Source organism: Gavia stellata, chromosome 19 (assembly GCF_030936135.1).
Source record: "Gavia stellata isolate bGavSte3 chromosome 19, bGavSte3.hap2, whole genome shotgun sequence".
Lineage (NCBI taxonomy): Eukaryota > Metazoa > Chordata > Aves > Gaviiformes > Gaviidae > Gavia > Gavia stellata.
Window position 1 is genome coordinate 17,711,612 of NC_082612.1, and position 18,436 is coordinate 17,730,047.

General features: G+C 37.1%; 1 protein-coding gene across 1 annotated transcript in view; it reads right to left on the reverse strand.

The window, feature by feature from the left end:
• LRBA (LPS responsive beige-like anchor protein) overlaps positions 1 to 18,436 on the reverse strand; it is a 426,037-nt gene that overhangs the window by 11,130 nt on the left and 396,471 nt on the right. The window contains exons 56-58 of the mRNA XM_059826740.1: positions 17,092 to 17,259; positions 8,379 to 8,381; positions 97 to 198 (exon numbers count right to left, since the gene is read on the reverse strand). Coding sequence (XP_059682723.1) covers positions 97 to 198; positions 8,379 to 8,381; positions 17,092 to 17,259 — 273 coding nt within the window. The remainder of the gene's footprint in view (positions 1 to 96; positions 199 to 8,378; positions 8,382 to 17,091; positions 17,260 to 18,436) is intronic.

Here is an 18,436-nt window from a genome sequence, read left to right on the forward strand (position 1 = left end):
CGTAAAGTTAATAAAATCTGCCATCTAAGACTATATTCCTTTTTGCATTAGGATTATAGCTTCATGAACAGACAGAAATGACAACAGCTACCTTACCTTTGGAACCACTTATTACCAGGCCGAGTTCAGCACAAATGGTAGCACAGGTGATCTCATAGTCATGTCCTGTCAAAATAGCTCGAGGAGTTGCAAAATCACCTTCAAGGAAAAAGCAATAAAAGCAATCCTTTGTTACAATCTCTTTCTAAAACCACTGCTTTCAATCACTGAAGCGTCTTCAGTTTCCTTGCTCTTCGAGTTCATGTTCCCTACAAATCAATTCTATCGACTCTTTGCATATGGCTGTTCTGGACTCATATCTACGTAGGATGGCAGCAGTATGCTACAGGAATTCACCCTGCACGTTTACTAACGCGCATTTATATTGAAGTCAGGTGTGTAGTAAAAACAAACAGAAGTTGGAGCACACAGATTTGCGTTTTCCCCTCCCTCCATCTCCCCCTCCTTTTTTTTTTTTTGTGTGGAGGAAGAGATCGTAGTCAATTACCACCTTTTCCTCTAACAGGCATAAGTGAACACAATGACAGGTACCGACAGGAGATACCTACGGTGCTCAAAGATTAAGTAAAACATCCATTGACTGGTTTTATTTTAATCTAGTAGCAGTGTCGAAACCTCAGCCTGATGTCTAGCTCCTTGTAAGAATGTGGAGCTTGGAACATAATCAGTATGAATTTCTGATGAGTTTGCAAAATCAAAATACCCAAAGCCAACATTAATTACCGCTGCTCCTATTAAGACACTTCCCTGCAACAAGAACAAATAAAACTGTATTTTTCTGAGATTCTCTTTGTAATCAAACGTACATGGATACCATAAAGAAAAGAAATTGTACAACTGGCACGTTGCAAAGAAAGAAAAATAAAATATTCTCCAGGTCAAGACACAGAAAGGGTAAGCAAATGCTATAAAACTCTTTAAATAGTTTTATAACTTCACTCACAGGTCATTCGCTGGACTCTTCAAAAGTGCTAGCATTTCATGGAAACCACAGTGTTATTTTTGTATTACCATATAATTAGTTCATTCATAGCATTTTACGAAGCATTTAAACTCTATAGAATATATCTTAGGCAATGTTACCAGGTAGTTTCAAAAAGTATTAGACGAGTTTGTAAGCAGCAAAGAATAGTTTCGCTTCACGATAAATGATGATATGCAAGATACCAACAAGGCAGTAAAGCAGTGGGAAAATCAAACTTTCTTTACCCCAAAAACTGGAGATGGTTTTGCAAAGAGACAGAGTAATAATAGGGCCAAGTGACTCCATCGGTTACTAAGGTCGCAACATTAAAATTATATTTGGGGTTGTAACTTTTTAAAAGATAAAACCGGCATAATGTCATTAGCCTGCCCGTGTAGAGCCTCAACAGTACTAGCAACACTGGTACTGGGTCTTATTAGAAATTACGGAAATCTGTTAAAACAGGGAGCGACCCAGACCCTGCGTGCGTACAGTGAGAGACTCGTGTGGAAAAGAAGTGTAGATCTGGGCTTGCAGAAATAAAAGCTTAGCTTACTCTCAATATTTCATAATTTTACTCAGACCATTTGCAACACCTCCCAGAGTGTCCCTGCCACATTCAAATGGCTTTTTAGAAAAGGTCATAATCTACGACAAAGTATCAAATCAAGGATTTTGACCTTTCAAAATTGGATTTATTCTGCAGTTACTGTTATACTCTATAATTTATGGCCACAATATGAAATTTTGAAAAGTAAATAAATCTGTTTCTTTTTAGCTATATACATATATACTAAATATATATGTGTGCATATACACACACACACACATGCACGTATGTTACCAGCATTTTAAAGCTGAAAACGCTTTGGAGCAACTTGCGGAATTATCCCTTATCTCTTAATAAATAACCATTAAAAGCTACTGCTTTTGTTTCGTATGATGTTTGGCAAACCACACTCAAACCCAGGAAGTATGGCAGACAGTTCAGAAGCAAAGGAAAAACTCCCAACAAATTAGAAGCATAAGGGTAGACGTCATGACCTCTAGGTACTCCTCAGGTGGCTGATCCCACAATGCTCACAAAACTTTTAGAGAAAGTCTGCTCTGTTGAACTTTCCTCACCCAACCATGGGGCAGGCACCTTCAAAGATTCATAAATGAACATTGTGTAGACACAAATTTGCAGTTTTAGGGGAAAATGTAACAGCAACCATAACAGTCTTATTATCCAGTAACAGTTTAATTTCGTTGACCCAATTCTTTCTCCCTGTTGTCCCCAAGCCATAAAAAAAGAGGCAGCTTTGTGCATTTAAAGCTCTTGTTAGCTTGTTTTCTTTTGAATGAGCTGCTTACATTAGCAAAACTCTAGAATTCTGGGTTTATTCCTTTATTTTGCTTGCTTTTGCTTTCAGAAATTGCATTTAACACATACTTGCATAGATCAGCAAGGAATTAATCTAATTACATGCTACACACGTTAATGAAACTTTTGAAATCAGAGAAGTTTTAAATGTACAACATTGCAGTGGAAGTAACGAATGTAAGATGTTGGAGTTAGAAAGACTTATAAGAAGCAATGTCTGAATGAATTATTAGGAGGTGCAGATAAACAAAATCCTTATAGTTAACTTATTGCTTACAGCAACGTAGGCTCTACTTACGCTGGGCTGTCAGTAACTGCATACATAAGATTCTTAAAACGAGAAGTAGAAACTGAGCATGTATATTTATCACAGTCCACAGAAAAGTACAAGTACATAAGTAATGCTCGCAGTCTTTTCGGAATTTGGACTTGACTTCAAACATAACAGAGTATAAATCTACAGGTGGCAGGGTCAGTGTTTCATAAATTTTATCAACTGTTTACTAAATTACATTTCTTCTGAAGAAACACTTGAATGCAAAAAAGAAATAAAGGAATCTGAATAGTATCTTTAAAGAAATTAGGACTTGAATAAATACTGTAAAAGCAGAGTCCTGTGAAAAGTCAGGCTGACTCCTTTGATAAGAATGTCAAGTATTTAGGGGTTTCCAAGCCTCTGATTTTCCAAATAATGGGGTCAACTTAAAAGCTGGTCGTAGAGCAGAACAGATTTCTTTAAAAGCTTTTAAACTGTTATTGCTTCAGAAGATTGTCATGGTTTTCAATAATGCAAAGAGAAAATTTTATTTTGTTGCTGGTTTAAGGGGCACCACTTCAAACTCTTCTGAATTGTTTTAGGGGAACCGGCTTGCAGACCTTTTGAAAAGCTGGGGAAGGGACTTCAAAGGGAAAAGAGTCTTTGTCTGCTAAGCAGGTTTACGACCACTGATGCAAACCCTAACTAAGGACTGAAAAGAATACTCAGTGCATCTTTATGGAGATCCTTAAGGAAGATGAACAAGTCAAATGAGATTAAAGATAGTTCAGATCCTAGCACTAATAACCAAGACACAACAGTTTTACAGATGTGCTTTTCTCAGCATAGTATATAATAATATCCTTAGTCTATACCGTTGCTGGATTGCTACTTGAAGTTGAACGCTGCAAGAACCTTAATGCCACATTCACATTGCAACAAATGTCGTCAATGATTTATTTAAGTCACAAGAGGTATACATAAAGTTATTTTCCAGTAATGGACAGAATACTTTACCTTTACAGTAACCATTCAAATTATTTCAAAAGAACTCTCCTACATTCCAATAAATAATTTCTACAAAGCTGTTTTCCCATAGAAAACAGCATAAAATATCACTCTTCCTTAAGTGACTAAAGTACATTTTAAATCATAAAATTCAAGCTTCAGAAGATAAAAGAAGAGCACATGATACCACGTCAGCTTATGGTGATATTTCAGTGAAAAAAATGTTAGGCGTTTGGAAACTACGTTTAAAAAGGAACAGCGGGATTATAGCAAAGTCAAAACTTTCTTCTAGTTTAATGACATCCAGAAGAAGATACGCCTTACTGGATAACAAGAAATTGGTTTGTATTGCTGCGTCTTTCTCCGCTATTTTTTCAGCTTCGGTGATGTTACGAAACAAAACAGGATCATGACATTTTAAATCCATCATTAAATTCCTAAAAAGACCACTTTCCATATTTTCAGCACTAAGCTGCAAGAGCTGAGCCAAACACAGGAACTCACTTAAAGAAAAATCCCTCCCTAAAAAGAAATCAAACTAGAGGCCAACTGAAAAACTTATCTCACAATGAAATATGAAATACACTTCCTACTATTTCTGGGTGAGAAAATATTACGCAACACATTAAAGTATAAAATATTTGGGAACGCTCCTTTTTATGTTTTATGCTGAGAAGACAGTTAATTATAAGTCACAGTTAAACAGTCACTTCTAAATTATTATTCTATGATTGCAGAGGCTGTAGGGCACTTTTAAATGGCAAATTAATTATCTGATTTTATGTCAATATAAAATCTGAATTAAATGAAGCATCAGTTAATCTAACTATCTTTTACGTACTTCATGCGAAATTTAGTGATTGGAGTACTTTCTCAGAGGGATACGTCAACCAAACCAAATGATACATGTAAGAAAAGTCTTCTAAAAATCATTGTATAAATTTCATGATTTTGAAGTTGCTCCATATGATAAAAATTGAGGAAAACAATAAAAGGTTTGAAATCAATTCGAGAAGTAAAAATGTACTTATAGAATACATGGCATTTGGACGAAAGCGCCTTCAGTAAAATGTAAGCAAATCAAGAAGACTAATTTGCTGCTAGACTTCTATCTTGGTTATGCAGCGAGTTTCAAGAGTTTAATTACATCAAAGTGACGACTGTCAATTGTTAGATAAATGCTGTATATTAACATCATTTATAGATCACACACAGTGAACATTTAAATAACAGCCAACTGGTTAAAAACCCATTTCACTGGCGCAGAAAGGCTAAAGCGATGCCACACAATCTTACTGAAGTATTCCTAAAACTTCAGTTTGAATAATCTTTCCTTTGTAAATATGCGTTTTTATGTAACAATGTAACCTTTTCATATTATATGGGAACTTCATCGTTGTCCGGTTCTTCACATGACACTCCATCAGCTTTTCCTCCAGTTCCTTCAAACGACTTCCCATCTGTTCACTTTTTTTACAACAAAAAGTACAACCTTATGCCTAGATGCAAGTTTTGGTTTTGCAAAAAACACTTCAACCGTACATTTTCTGAAAAAGGAAGAATACCTTTGAACAACCTATCATTCAATCCCGAAGCAAAATCTGCAAACGTAATACGCAGAAGATGCAGTAGTGCTGTTACGTTTGTTCAGGAAAAAAAAAAAAAAAATTAGCTTCATCTTGTACAACTCATTTCAGCAAATGTAAGGCAGGAAAGGCTTGCTGTATGCCTTCCCGCAGTCACGCTGTGCAACAAGTGACTAACATTTAGTCAGTACTAACATGGGATTTTTCCTACACATTGTGTCAAGGGAACAGGTTTGCTATGTTCCCAAAATAAACACAGTAAAGAAAAAGATTTAATAGGCCTTCATGAATTGGCTGTTACAATTGGGATTTTAAAAGCCAACAGTCCCCAGCTTCTCAATTCCTACGCCATGTGCAAGGCGAAGCTTTCTGGATCGAGTTCACCCTTACTGGGGATTCATCTGCTGGAAGTCCTGGAAGTCATTCAGCAGGACTCCTCCCACCGGACACAGACCTTTTTGAAGCCCCTGGAAAGTATCTGCAGGTGAATATTCAGGGTCAGTGTACACTAATACTGTAGTATTTGCACCATCCCGACTTCATAAACTGCTACTTAAATATCAGCTTTGAAGTTTTAAAACACTGTCATTTTTGTTTGAGAATGTTCTAAACCAGCTTTATGAAGGGGCTCTTTTTGTTTATGCTAAAAAAATAATGTATTTTCTTCGTATTTCTCTCTTGTGGTTTATAGTTGTAACTATCCCATTACCTAGCAAGTCCAAGAAAAAAACCCAACAAACCTCAACAGAAAAGGCAACAACCCATCAAGCAATTATTTCAGTCAGAAAGAGCACCTCCTGCGGAATTGTTGGAAGATAAAAGACATCTTACAATGTGCTAAAACTGACCACTAGTTGAAACTGATACAGTATTTCACACCGTGGGCAGAAAATAATCTGAGATGAGAGGTTTCATGTGAGAATTCAGCTCAATTTGGCAGTTTTGTGTGGTTTGGGGTTTTTTGGCTATCAAAATAATATATTAAAATAACTTATTTTTGTTTAACATAAGAAAAACATATCACTGCATAATAATACTGCTCCATTACAGCATGTATAAAAGTCTGTGCTTTAGCTATTTCATTGCTTTTGTAAAGTTCATTTCAAACCGATGCACCAGTAGCATATTGCACGAGATAGATGGTAACCACCTTCACAGATCGATGCAGCTGGGAATACCGATGGCATACACCAAGTCCAGAGCATACATAAACTAGCTGTCTTTTTAAAAGTAACTGTTTTAAAACAGATACTTTTTCAATGAAGCAGGCCATAATTCTAATTACACATAGTATTCTTGCACTCAGCGGAGTAATGCTTATCTCTGTGACGCTAGGGTTAATAGAATTTAGATCCAGAAACAGTTACAAAGTTAATTTCCAACCCGAGTCAGGATCACTGTATTGACCAAATACTTTTTATAACTTTTAAGTTGGTAATTTTATTCTAGACCATAAATTATTGTATCTTCTGCATTACTTTGTTCTGTCTTACATGCTCTAGACTTTGAGCTGAACGGTTATTTTTCCCAGCAACCAAACAAGGTAAATAAACGTGATATATTAGTACATCATCCCACCGCTATGCATATGGTGCACATTAAGGCTGTATTCATTTACCATATGCATATAATTCCGTTTACCACATCAACTATTAGTTACAAGTTGTAAATATAGCATTGTTTTTCCTGGAACTCAAAGGTCTGCATTACATCATGAAGCACTAAATATCCTTATCCTTCTGGAGAATTTCATGCTTATAGTCTTAGTGACACCTGAAGCTGGATACTGCCAAAAAAGCAGCATCCAAACTCCTTCTCTGTTTCCAGTCTCGAAATGCACACTGCCTTCGCTTGCGTCTGGACTGCGCCTCAAAGCTTGCTCTACAATGTTACTCGCAATTACTTACTCGGATTGACAAATCCTGAAACACAATCTCTCTCAGCCAGTTGAACACAAGGATGATACAGATGCTGCGCCTAACACTGTAGGATGTACTTTTAGCCAAAACAAATATGTATAGCACACAAACCTACATGCTCATCAGTACCGAATCACTATGACTATTTAAATGCTTGCCGAACCATCAGTGAATGTTATTGCAAGTTCTTTTCAATGAAGACCTTGACCTCGTATCTATCTATGACATGACTTTCTTGGCATTATATAAATACAAAATCATATTGCTTATGCAGCATCATTGCAGATTTCCAGATATAGCAGAATTCATTCACCTGTTATACCTCATCTTTTTTCAGTTTAAATATTTGGAGGCCAGAACCATCATCTATATGTGATTTATAGAGTACTTGGAGGAATGAGGCCTCAACCTCTTGGAGGAGGAATGAGGCCTCAACCTCTTTGAGGTATCGATGTGTAACAGTTTCAAAAAGAAACAACAGTGACCTTTTGTAGCTGTGTAATTTAAGGCTCTGTTCTAGATTCACGCAGATAGTCTCAGGACTTACTGTACCGGCTGCAACGCCGCCCTGTGAAGATACCGGGAGTTGTAGGACCAGTTACAGCATCAGGGCCTCTGTCCATTAAGCTTTCACGAGGCTTTCAAAACCAACATTAACTAATGCAATAAACATTAGGTAGAAGAATATTTAGTGGTTGCTACCCTTTTCAAATCACGTTACAGATACTTTTCTAAGCCCCGTGGGTCTTCTCTGTGAAAGAAATCTTACTGAATTTGACTTACAACAGGAATAGAAAAATTTAATATTGCACTTGCTAAAGCTCTAGGAAAAAAGAAAAAAGTATTCCATTACTTTTTACAGTTGCACTTAACAGAACACTCCTGACCTAGTTTTATTTCAGTTCGTATGTTAACCTTAAATTCACATTGTATTTTCTCATTATAATCTTAATAAAAAGGATAAAAATTATACCACAAATGAGGGGGTTTTTTTCCCACCAACTATGTGGAAATGTATATATTTTAAATATTTTACTAGGCAGTGCGCTTTGGAGAGCCAGTCCCAAGATCAGCTTTCAACTCAATGCCAGCAGATGGTGCTGAAGGATTCTTGCTTTGTATACAACATTGTGCTACTCTGTCCAGCCATTTTTGAGAAACAAAGAATATTTGTTATGTCTGCAGTTAAACAGTGTTAAAATGACATTGAATTATTTACTGGCTTTTTTTTGAAGAAGGACTCACACAATAGTATAATGTGTGTAGGGGTAAAAAATAAATGTGCTATTGAACACAGAAGGGAGCACATGCAGACTGTGTTTCAACTCTCAGTGCTGTACTATCATAGAGCAACACTCTTTTCTTAACGGACTGACTACGGTGAACGGCATCTATCGCCTCAACAGCTGCAGCAATTCCAAACGTATTTTAGTATTTGGAGGCTCTGTAAATTTTTAGCTATTATGGCAGACCACCATTTGACAGAAATGAACAATAATAGCAGAATTTCCATTACTACCTAACATGATTACTGATTTAGGGACATTTTGATACCCCTACTACTTAGCATGACAAATGCAAAAGGGAACATTGACAGGTAAGATTTTTATAACTACTTCCCAATTAAGTTTTTTAAGAAAAGAAGTTGTTATGCAAACTACTTCCAAAATTTTTAAATTTTTTTTAGGAAATAATCATTAAAATTCTAACTATTTATGCTATAAACATCCTTTAGAAATGTGGAACCTTATCTTCTCTATTATCATTGGTTTTGAAACTGAAAATAAAAGTCCAGATCATGCAGAAACTTGGGAATGAAGATGTAGGTTAATTCAAGACGAGGATAAGGATGGGGGAAGAAGGCGAAGAGGGTTTTTTGCTACTAAGTTAACAGCAGACATATGACCTGCTTGAAATCAGTGTGACTGTTCACTGCGTACAGAGGCAAGCACGTATGCAAATCTTCACAGAATTCAGGTTTACAGGATTAGTGTGTCTGACTACAAAGAAATTATTACCTATGACATTACTTTTTAATCGACCAACACAAAGATGCTCATCAGGACATATTTTCAAAGTTTAAATCACCTGCATTATCCACTTGAATAATTAATTATCAAGCACTCACTTACAAAAAGTTTAGATTTTCAAACTGAAAATTGTGTGTAGCAGTTGATGAGATACAGATGTTTTATATTTTGCTGTGATTACTAATACAGTCAAAACTAACGATTTCTCTAGACTCAAGACCATAGCTTTAATTTTAATAATAATCTTAACTAATAAAAAGCCTTTTGGGTATTCAAATACTTATTTAGGAATTGTAGCTATAAAAAACCCAAACAAAATACAGCTTCTTTTAAAAGTAGCTTGCATAGTAGCTAGACTGTTCCTCGGCAAGACAGGAAACTGGTGATTACATTTTGAATCCTCTGGGAGATTTCATATTTTATAAATTGAAAAGATTATGTATTTTAAAAATTTGTATCTGAGGAAGAGATTCTGCCTGTTAGGAATAGTAAAAGTTCAACGAATCCTCTCAATTAAATCTCAGTTAAATCCAGTAATTGTTTTTTTTTAGTTCAAAATCACACGTGCCCTGCTAAACAGCTACGCTACTAAATGCATTTAATTTCACTAACACACTTCAGAAAACCTGAATATAGTACCCTCTAAAAAATATAAAACCATGCAACGAAAGCACCCCCATAATCCTCGTGATGCAAATGTGATACATACAGAGAGTAACATTTTCTAGTTTTATGGGCTAACATAAAAGAGGTAATATAATTTGTTTTATTCACATATGTGTGGAAGATCAATGCAATAACTCAGAAGAGATCACATTAGTATTAGTATTAGTAATACAGTTATACACAGATTCTACATTTCATTAGTACTGGATACTTTTCTCGGTTAACCCTTGTTTTCATTAAGCAAATCAAATTTCTAAATTAGATCTTTGTTTTTCAAAATATGAAAACTAAAAAATAATTACGAACTAATCTGTAGATATTTTGAAAGCAATAGACCAGTCTCTCTATATTCTATTAATATAGCACAAGAAGAGCAGAAAAGCACTTTATCTTCACCACGACTATGGAAACACCTACCATTTTATAAGCGCAAACCATTTTATAAGCATAAACAATATTGAGACAATTAAATTCACCACTGTAAACCTCCTCTCCAAGAAAGTACATCCAAACAAAATAATTACAGTGAAAAAAACAAAAATTTTGAAGACATAGATTGACATTCACTAATCTGATTGGCCTCTACCTGGTGGGTATAGGTGAGGGATCATTAAGAAGGATTGGAGAAAATGCGATATTCCAACTACAAAGATGTTTGTTGGTAAAGGAATACAAGTATGTGTGTAGCAAGCAATTTGGCGACAATTTTTAATATATAAGCAACAGCTAGAGATGACCTTCTAGATACGATTATAACCAATATAGCAAAAGGGATCATAAACATGGCGGTGAAAGGAACTTACATGAAAGCGGCGAAGATAGGAGAGTGTTCAATATGTTTTATAAGGGAAACAACAAGGACAACAAGATAATTTTTGGAAGTATTTTGGGAAGACAGGTTTCGATAGATACAAAACATTGTTCTGTAAGATCTCATGAGAAGTTAAGTCTACGGAAAAACAAAGGAAAAGTTGATAAGGATACTAGCGAAAATCACTCCAATGAAGGAGAAGGATAAGACAGACAAGAAGATAACCAGGCTGGCACAACTGAAAGTTCTCCAGTGACTGTAAACTCAGTAAAGTCAGGCAGAAAGATCAAAATAAGTGAGATTTTTCTAAACCAGTGTAAGAGACAAGGTATGAGCAAGCAGGGACAAAACCAGGATAGCCAAGCATAGATGAGATGCAATGAACAATGACATCAGGAATACCAGTCATTCTAGAAACACAAAAATATGTTACATTTTCATGAGAAATTGGTCTATTATCAAGAGCAAGCAGTACCAACAGATGATGCCGTGCATTTGAAGTATTTCAGTAAAAGTCTTCAATAAAAAGGCCAACTGCGGTCAGGTAGCAAACATAAGTAAAAGCAGCAGTGAGAACTGTTGTCTCAATTAGAGAATATCTAAATGAGGTAAAAAGTTTTAAACTCAGTTGGCCTGATAATACTGATTTGAGGACACTGTGAAAATGAAACTAAATAATCCCAGAGTTGTAGCTGTTGTTTTATGGATATTGGGTGAGGTTCTGCAAGACTAAAAGAAGCCTTGTGTTGTTTAAGCAGCAGGAAAAGGAAAGCGGAAAAATTGGAGAGTAGTGTGCTTAATCCCAACAAACAGAAAAAATACTGGCAGAACATTTCTCTTTTTATATATATGTATACACACACACACACACATCATTTCCTAGAAGAAAACAAGGAGATGAGTAACAGCTGATTTGGATTTGTTACGAACAAATCGTGTCAAAGCAATTTTTTTCTTGCAATGGCAGAGTAAAAGGACTTGTGTTCAGGGAGACATCATATATTTTGACTTTAGTAAGGACTCTGGCACTGTTTCACATGGGCAATTTCTCAAGGAAAACAGGGAAGCACATGTTCAGAAGATGCTACTATACACCAGATGAAAAGCCAGTTGGAAAGCAATATTCAGAAAGCTATTCATTCTCAAAACGGTAAATGTATCGATGGGCATTCCTGGGCTGTGTACTGTAGTATTTTCTTCAGTGACCAATTAGATACAACAAGAATGCAAATTACATGAGTTGCTGCAAGTCTACTGGAGGGCAGGATGAGAATTCAAAGCGAGTTTGACAAACTGGAGAAACGGTCTAAAAAGTATACAATTCAGAAAGTTTAAAGACAAGAGTCCCCAGTCAAACTACACAGAGGTGGAGAAACAACTGAATAGACAGTCATTTTTCAGAAAAGACTGAAATTTATATTGGCTCATACACTTAAGGAATTTACACTGTCATGGTGTTTTGAAACAAAGATATCCCATGGGGATGTGAGAAGTACTGGTGTGTAAAGCAGGTTGTTTTCTACTTAGCACTGGAAAGGCTTCAACTGCATTGCTGGGTCTACTTTGACGAAGACAGACAATTGCAGGTGAGAGGGACAACAGAAAACAAAGAGAGGTCTAGAAAAACATGACTGAACGGCAAAAGACAGAAACAATTGGGTTATTAAATCTGGAAGCAAAGAATTGCAGGTCATGGTAATCCAAATAACTGGAAGTTGTTGCAAGGAGGAAATAAATAATCTGTTCTCTACACAAAGAATAAATATATAAGAAATGATAGAATTCAACCGCTGCAAAAAAGAACTGGATACTAGGCTGAACACTGGGAAAAGACTACTAATGGTAGGGCTTGTAAGGCCCAAAAACATATTTGCCAAAGTTTGTAACAGCAGGTTGGACAAACATCAGTCGAGAATGGCTTTGGTGTAGTTAAGCCTTTTTTTGGGAAAAGAGAATACATCAGGTGACCATAGCTCCTGCCCACCCTGTTTCCTATCCTTCTGTCATTACAAAGTAACATGTAATCCCTCAACCTAGGAGATGTCCAAACACCAAGAGTTGCCACTTGAGCTTCAAAGGGAGAGCGGGATCTGAAAGTGATGCACACCATTCGTATGCAAATGAATTCTCTCAGCTCTCTTCTGGAGCCATCACACATAGTTCCTTCCCTCACCCCCCACTTCTCGCCTCCCCTCCACCTCCATCCCATTAGGCTGGGCAAGTGCAAAACACGGCATCTTTCCCTCTCCCAGTAACCTCTACACGTCCTACCACCCTATTCAGGAATAGCCCAAGTCCTGAAGCACAGTGTCACGTCCCCAAGCAGCACCTTGCTAGCAGAGCGGAGCCTTTAAATACGCAAAAGCCAACCTTGTGATACAGATCACACACAGGCTTCAAGGGTACCAAGGGAAGGGTTACCTCCTCTCCCTCCTACCTCCCCCACCTCCCCAAAGCAAGCCGCATGCCAAGGAGAGAAAAATAAAAGCCCCTTACTCTTTCCAAAGTGACTTTACATCTCCACAGTAAATTATGCTAATTAATGTGAACTCAAAATGGTTCAGTGCTATTCGAACGGATACAACTATTTCAGATCCTCTGCTCTGTTCTGAATTATTCCTAGGCTTGGTCAGAAATGGTCCACAGAAACATTTCTGCATCAGAAAAGGCCTGTGCACCAAAGCAAAGTACTGCCATGCTTTTACATTTTCAAAAACAATTAATTTAGAAAGAAAAAAACCCTACATTTGATCAAAGAGCATGGTGAAATATTTTTTGAATTTCAGGTTTTAATTTGAGAAGGAAAAAAGGACTTAACCTAAATGTAATCAAGCTGTTTTGTGAAGAACAAAAATAGTTTCCAGCAGATGTGTCCCATGTAGGAATTTCATATCTTTGAGATTTAAATTCATCAAATTTGGTTTGCATTGATCAATGCATTTGAGAGTTATTAGGGAGAAACTAAACAGACAGTGAGACTGCATAGGTATAACTTCTTTATGAAGTCAGCTTAAAAGTTAAAAATTAAAGAAAGCAAATAATGAGTATTTCACTAACATATTTCTTCTGTTAAACCAAAAACATAAAGAATTTTTCCATACACTCCAGAAAATTGTCCTTGATAAAGAATATCAAACAAAACACTTATTTATCACGTATGCCATAGCCCACCTGGCTTGTCAGTTTGAGTTAAGTACCATTCTAAAACATGAATATATGCAGCCAGAGATCAAGAGATCAGCGCTTCCCATAGTAACGAAACCAGATAAAGGAACCTAAATAAAATGTAACTGGTGGAGAAACGGGTGCCCAATGGGATAGTGTTTAGGTTAGCTTGATCATACTAGTCTGCTGACTGATGTATATCAGAGGCAACAGGTACTATGAAAGGAGGAAAGAAATGCTCCTGTTTTAGATTATTTTTGTTGAAACTACTCTGGCATCATGATTTGGTACAGTGCCATTGGATACATGTTGCTGTGAAGTAATTTTAAGATTGAAATTAGAGATAATGAAATAGAGAAAGAAAAAAAATAGGAAAGAAGTATCAACTTTGAGAGTATCTAAAATTCCAATGAACAGTGCCCACTGAAAGCATGAATAAACTATATTTCGAGGTAAAAAAATCCTAAGCTTCAAATACAGAAAGACATCAGGCAAGTTCAATATCTGGCATCCCACAAATGGATGGAAGTTACAGTTGCAGTAACAGGGCTCAAAACCCAACAAGTCTGCTGGTGCTTTCCATTTCTGACAAAATCAGAACTAAGCAGAAACAGCTCTTTTTATTTGCCTTTTCAAAAAAAAATTTGACTGAACAGAGATGCCTATAGAAAGCTATTTCTGGGAAAAATTAACCCCCCCAGATTACCATCTCTTTGAAGCAGAAACTGTCTTTTACTATACACATGTCTAGGCCTATGTATAGTGCCATGAGATTCCAATTCATAACAAAGGCTTCCAGGCATGCTAGATCACAAAAAAAGCTACATAATGGCAACTAGTGAACACAGGAGCCATTGCATGTCCCTAAAAGTACGAGTTTAATAGGACTGCAAACAAAAAGACTTACCAGGTAGCTATTGTTTGATTTTAAACAGTAGTTAAAATAGCCTACTGTTAACTTCGAAAACCGCAAAATTTTAACACGTTAGAAATTTGCATCAGACAGTGAACAGATTACAACAAAATCTACCTATTCTAGCCAGATACTAGGTCCAAAATCTCAGCATGTGATCTGTTAAGGTCATAAAGGAGCTTATAGCCTCAAGGTCTAGTCCATAAAGCAGGCAAGCCTGGCAAATACTCAACAAGGAGAGCTCGGGACAGGCCTAGGAATCTGCAAAGATGGGCTGCACTTGCAGGCCTTGAAAACACCATAAGGAGACACCTACAAACGTTCATTGCTTCACTCCAGTAAAATATTTAGGGTTTCCCCCTCAAAAGGGCAGTTTTGCTCTTTAGGATTTACAAGCTCACTTGACTGTCAAGCTCTTAAGTTCCTTTCACAGACTTTTTGGAGTTTCCAAGTTTACAAGCTCTGCAAAAATAGTGCAGAGTTTGCATTTTCTTTAAATTGATAAATTGCAAAATATGTATGAAGTATTCACAGAGATTTTGTCCGTCAAGCAAAGCCATATTTATTTAAAGATGCTCATAAAATTCTGCTAGCCACATGCCAGAAAAGCTCCCATCTCTTGAATCAGACTGTCGGAAGGATAATGGGGATCGTTTGCTCTCATCCTCTGCCTGAAGATTCTGTAACTGTGTGAATCGAACTTGTATATCTTGTGCAATTTTTGAATAGTTTTCACACTCAGAATCAAGTAATTCGCAAGTTAAATTCAGCTATTCATTCTGGCATTAATTAGTTGTGCTTCTTCAAAATAGTTCACGGGAAGCAATTTCAGTCAAACCACCTCTTTTTTTCAAATGCAGGTAACTCCAGTTGAGTAACAGCTTGAGTATGGAACACACAACTTTACCAAATTTATTAATTTGGAAGATGTCAGATATTGTTTGCATTATATGAAATCGTATGCCAGTTGTAATTGCAATATATGCCAGATACAACACCACTTCTTGTTCTCCAGATGGCCATTTTGTCCTCTGCAGACAGCAGGTATTTTTTTACTAATATTTAAAGAGGGCCAGAGGAGACCTTAAGCGTACAGCAGAAAACCTAACGAACGCACTTCTGAAGATGGACAGAATATACTGTTTCTCGCCCCTTCTCTTCAGGGCATTTTCTTTTTGGCTGAACAGGACCTCTGTTTGGCTATGATGCCCCCTCTATTCATGTGCGTAAGCTCTCACCAGCCTCTCTCAAAAGCCTCTTACTCCTGTGAAGTGGCTGACTCGGGCTTTTTCTCAAGCTGCGTAGCTGCCGCCTTCTTTGCTTTGGGGATCAGGAATTAACATTTTGTGTGGGGTGGAACAGGCATAACAACAAGCTCACTTTCTACCTTTCCTGTTACATAGTACAGGCACAGCAGGGTTGAACAGTCATAGCGTTTCATTGTTTGCCATAGAAAATTATGAGTTAAAAGAGAATCTTCATGAGTAAAGTGATTTGGGATTTCCCGGGAAACAAACGGTGCAAGATGGAAGAGATTAAATGCTTTGGGAAGTGCAAGGTGTGTTTGGGTGGGGAGGGGTTAAAACCGAATTAGGCTGAAGCAGGGTTACTCCAATTTACTAGTTTGGTTATATGGTATGAGCCCTGGTGCTTGAACTGGAACCAATTAAAATGCCTAGTACGTGGAGCGAGGATTAGGCACGTAGCACCCTACCAAAGTGTTAAACTAAGAAAGTTTTAAGCTTGCTTCTTTAATCTGTCCCACCGGTCTGTCCTCCTTTCACCTAAGAAAGCACCTCCTGCTCAGGCCATTACACATCTCATGACAATGACCTCAGGCTAAGTTAAAATTCACTGTCTGCGCAACTCTATAGCTTGCTAAGGCACCGCTGTGAGAACCTGTATGCATGAGGCTACAGTTGCATAGAACACAGTCCACACTGGAGTGATGTACAGTCTTTCTGGTTTTAAACAACTCAAATGCAGGTATTTTATGAAATCGTCATGTTTAGAGAAAAAGATTTACTCAGATTGAACAGGAAAGATAAAAAACGAGTTCCCTTCTCTCACTCCCGGAGCCACACCTTCCCAATTGAATGAATGACCAGAAAAAAAAAAAACCCAACATATTTCTAACGTTTGGTATCCTGTAACTTTAAAAATCAGTTCTACTTCTGCTGCAAAGCAAGCACTGTTTACCCTCAATTCTTTAAAAGAGAACTGATCACAACTACAAAAAAAGAAACACTGTACTTGGACATTAATGTTACCTACAATTTTGTCATGCACATTTTTGTTCACTCAAGCCATTTTTAGCCAACGTCCTTATAAAACTGGTTTTGCTTACCTCGTGTGTTATCACCAATGATATTAGTTTTGCCATTCCAGTACCAGAGCAGCAATGTTGCATCGCGTGATCCTGAGAGAATGTAACAATTTCCTCCAATATAGGACTCGGAACGAGCAAGACAGGTTACAACATCCCAGTGTCCAAATATTACTTGTATCAGTTTACCTGAAACACATAAAATTGATCAGTTTAAAACTACACTTTTATCCTTTCTAAGGCAAATTAAATACAGTATTAAAGTATTTCAGAAATATTTTCTTTATTAAAAAAAGGTTCCTAAAAGAACTATAGTGGAGAGTACTACTTTTTTTTTCTTGATTTGGTGGAAACCTATTTAAAAGTGCAGTAGTCCATACAGTCCATACAAAAAATATTTACAGTCCATAAATATTACAGTTTATTCAAAAGCCAATCATGCCAGAAGGGTTTTTTTAATTCTGTATGTTTACATTCACTTCACAGACAGGAAACAGGATGGGATTCTCTTTTAAGGCAAGTTTAAGGTAAGTTTACTAATGAAAGTAACAGTAAAAATGCAAATCTGCTGATTTGCTGATGCAAATCTGTGGGAAACGGAATCAGAAGAAGCTACAGAACATTTAGGACCCAGAAGAAATTGGTGGTGTGAGAGCATATATGTGCATACAGCATATACAGCTTTTGAGCATCTCCTTAAACAGAGAAAAGGACATTTAGATTTAGATGTAAAATTACCCTTGTACCCCGGTTTTTCCATCACCATTTAAACATGTGGATGCTCACGCATGTGGGATTTGCGTGTGGGAGAGGAAACACGTGTAAGGTCACCCACAGCAGATCTCTGCCAGACCACCCTGCCAGAGGCAGGCTCCTACACAGCAAACCTGTCGTGTCTCCTGCCCGTTTCTGGATTTGCCAGCAGCGCACATGATCCTATGAAATGAGAATGTAAGCACTAAAATCCATCTCACTGGATTTGCTGAAGCCTAGCAACTGCAGATCTTGTAGAGACGGGACAAAAACACACACACACACTTCTTATACGCCTACTTGGCCCATTCAGGTAACATGGGCCAGGCCACATTCTGCATCCGATGACACAAGGAAGCGCGATGCGTGATGCCATTAATGTGGGACCTCAGATTCCTCAGCCCAAATGACCACGCATCCATTTGTGCCTTGGGCTGAATGGGGAAGAACAGAAGGGGAAAAGGCTTTGGAGGCATTAACATCTCGGGCCAAAAAAGAAATAGGAAACGCAAACTACTGTAGCTGAAATAAAATGTTCTGAAAAGCGTTTAAAAATAATAACTAGTAACATGACAAGTAGTAACAAAAATCAGTGCTGGGACTCAAATTAAGC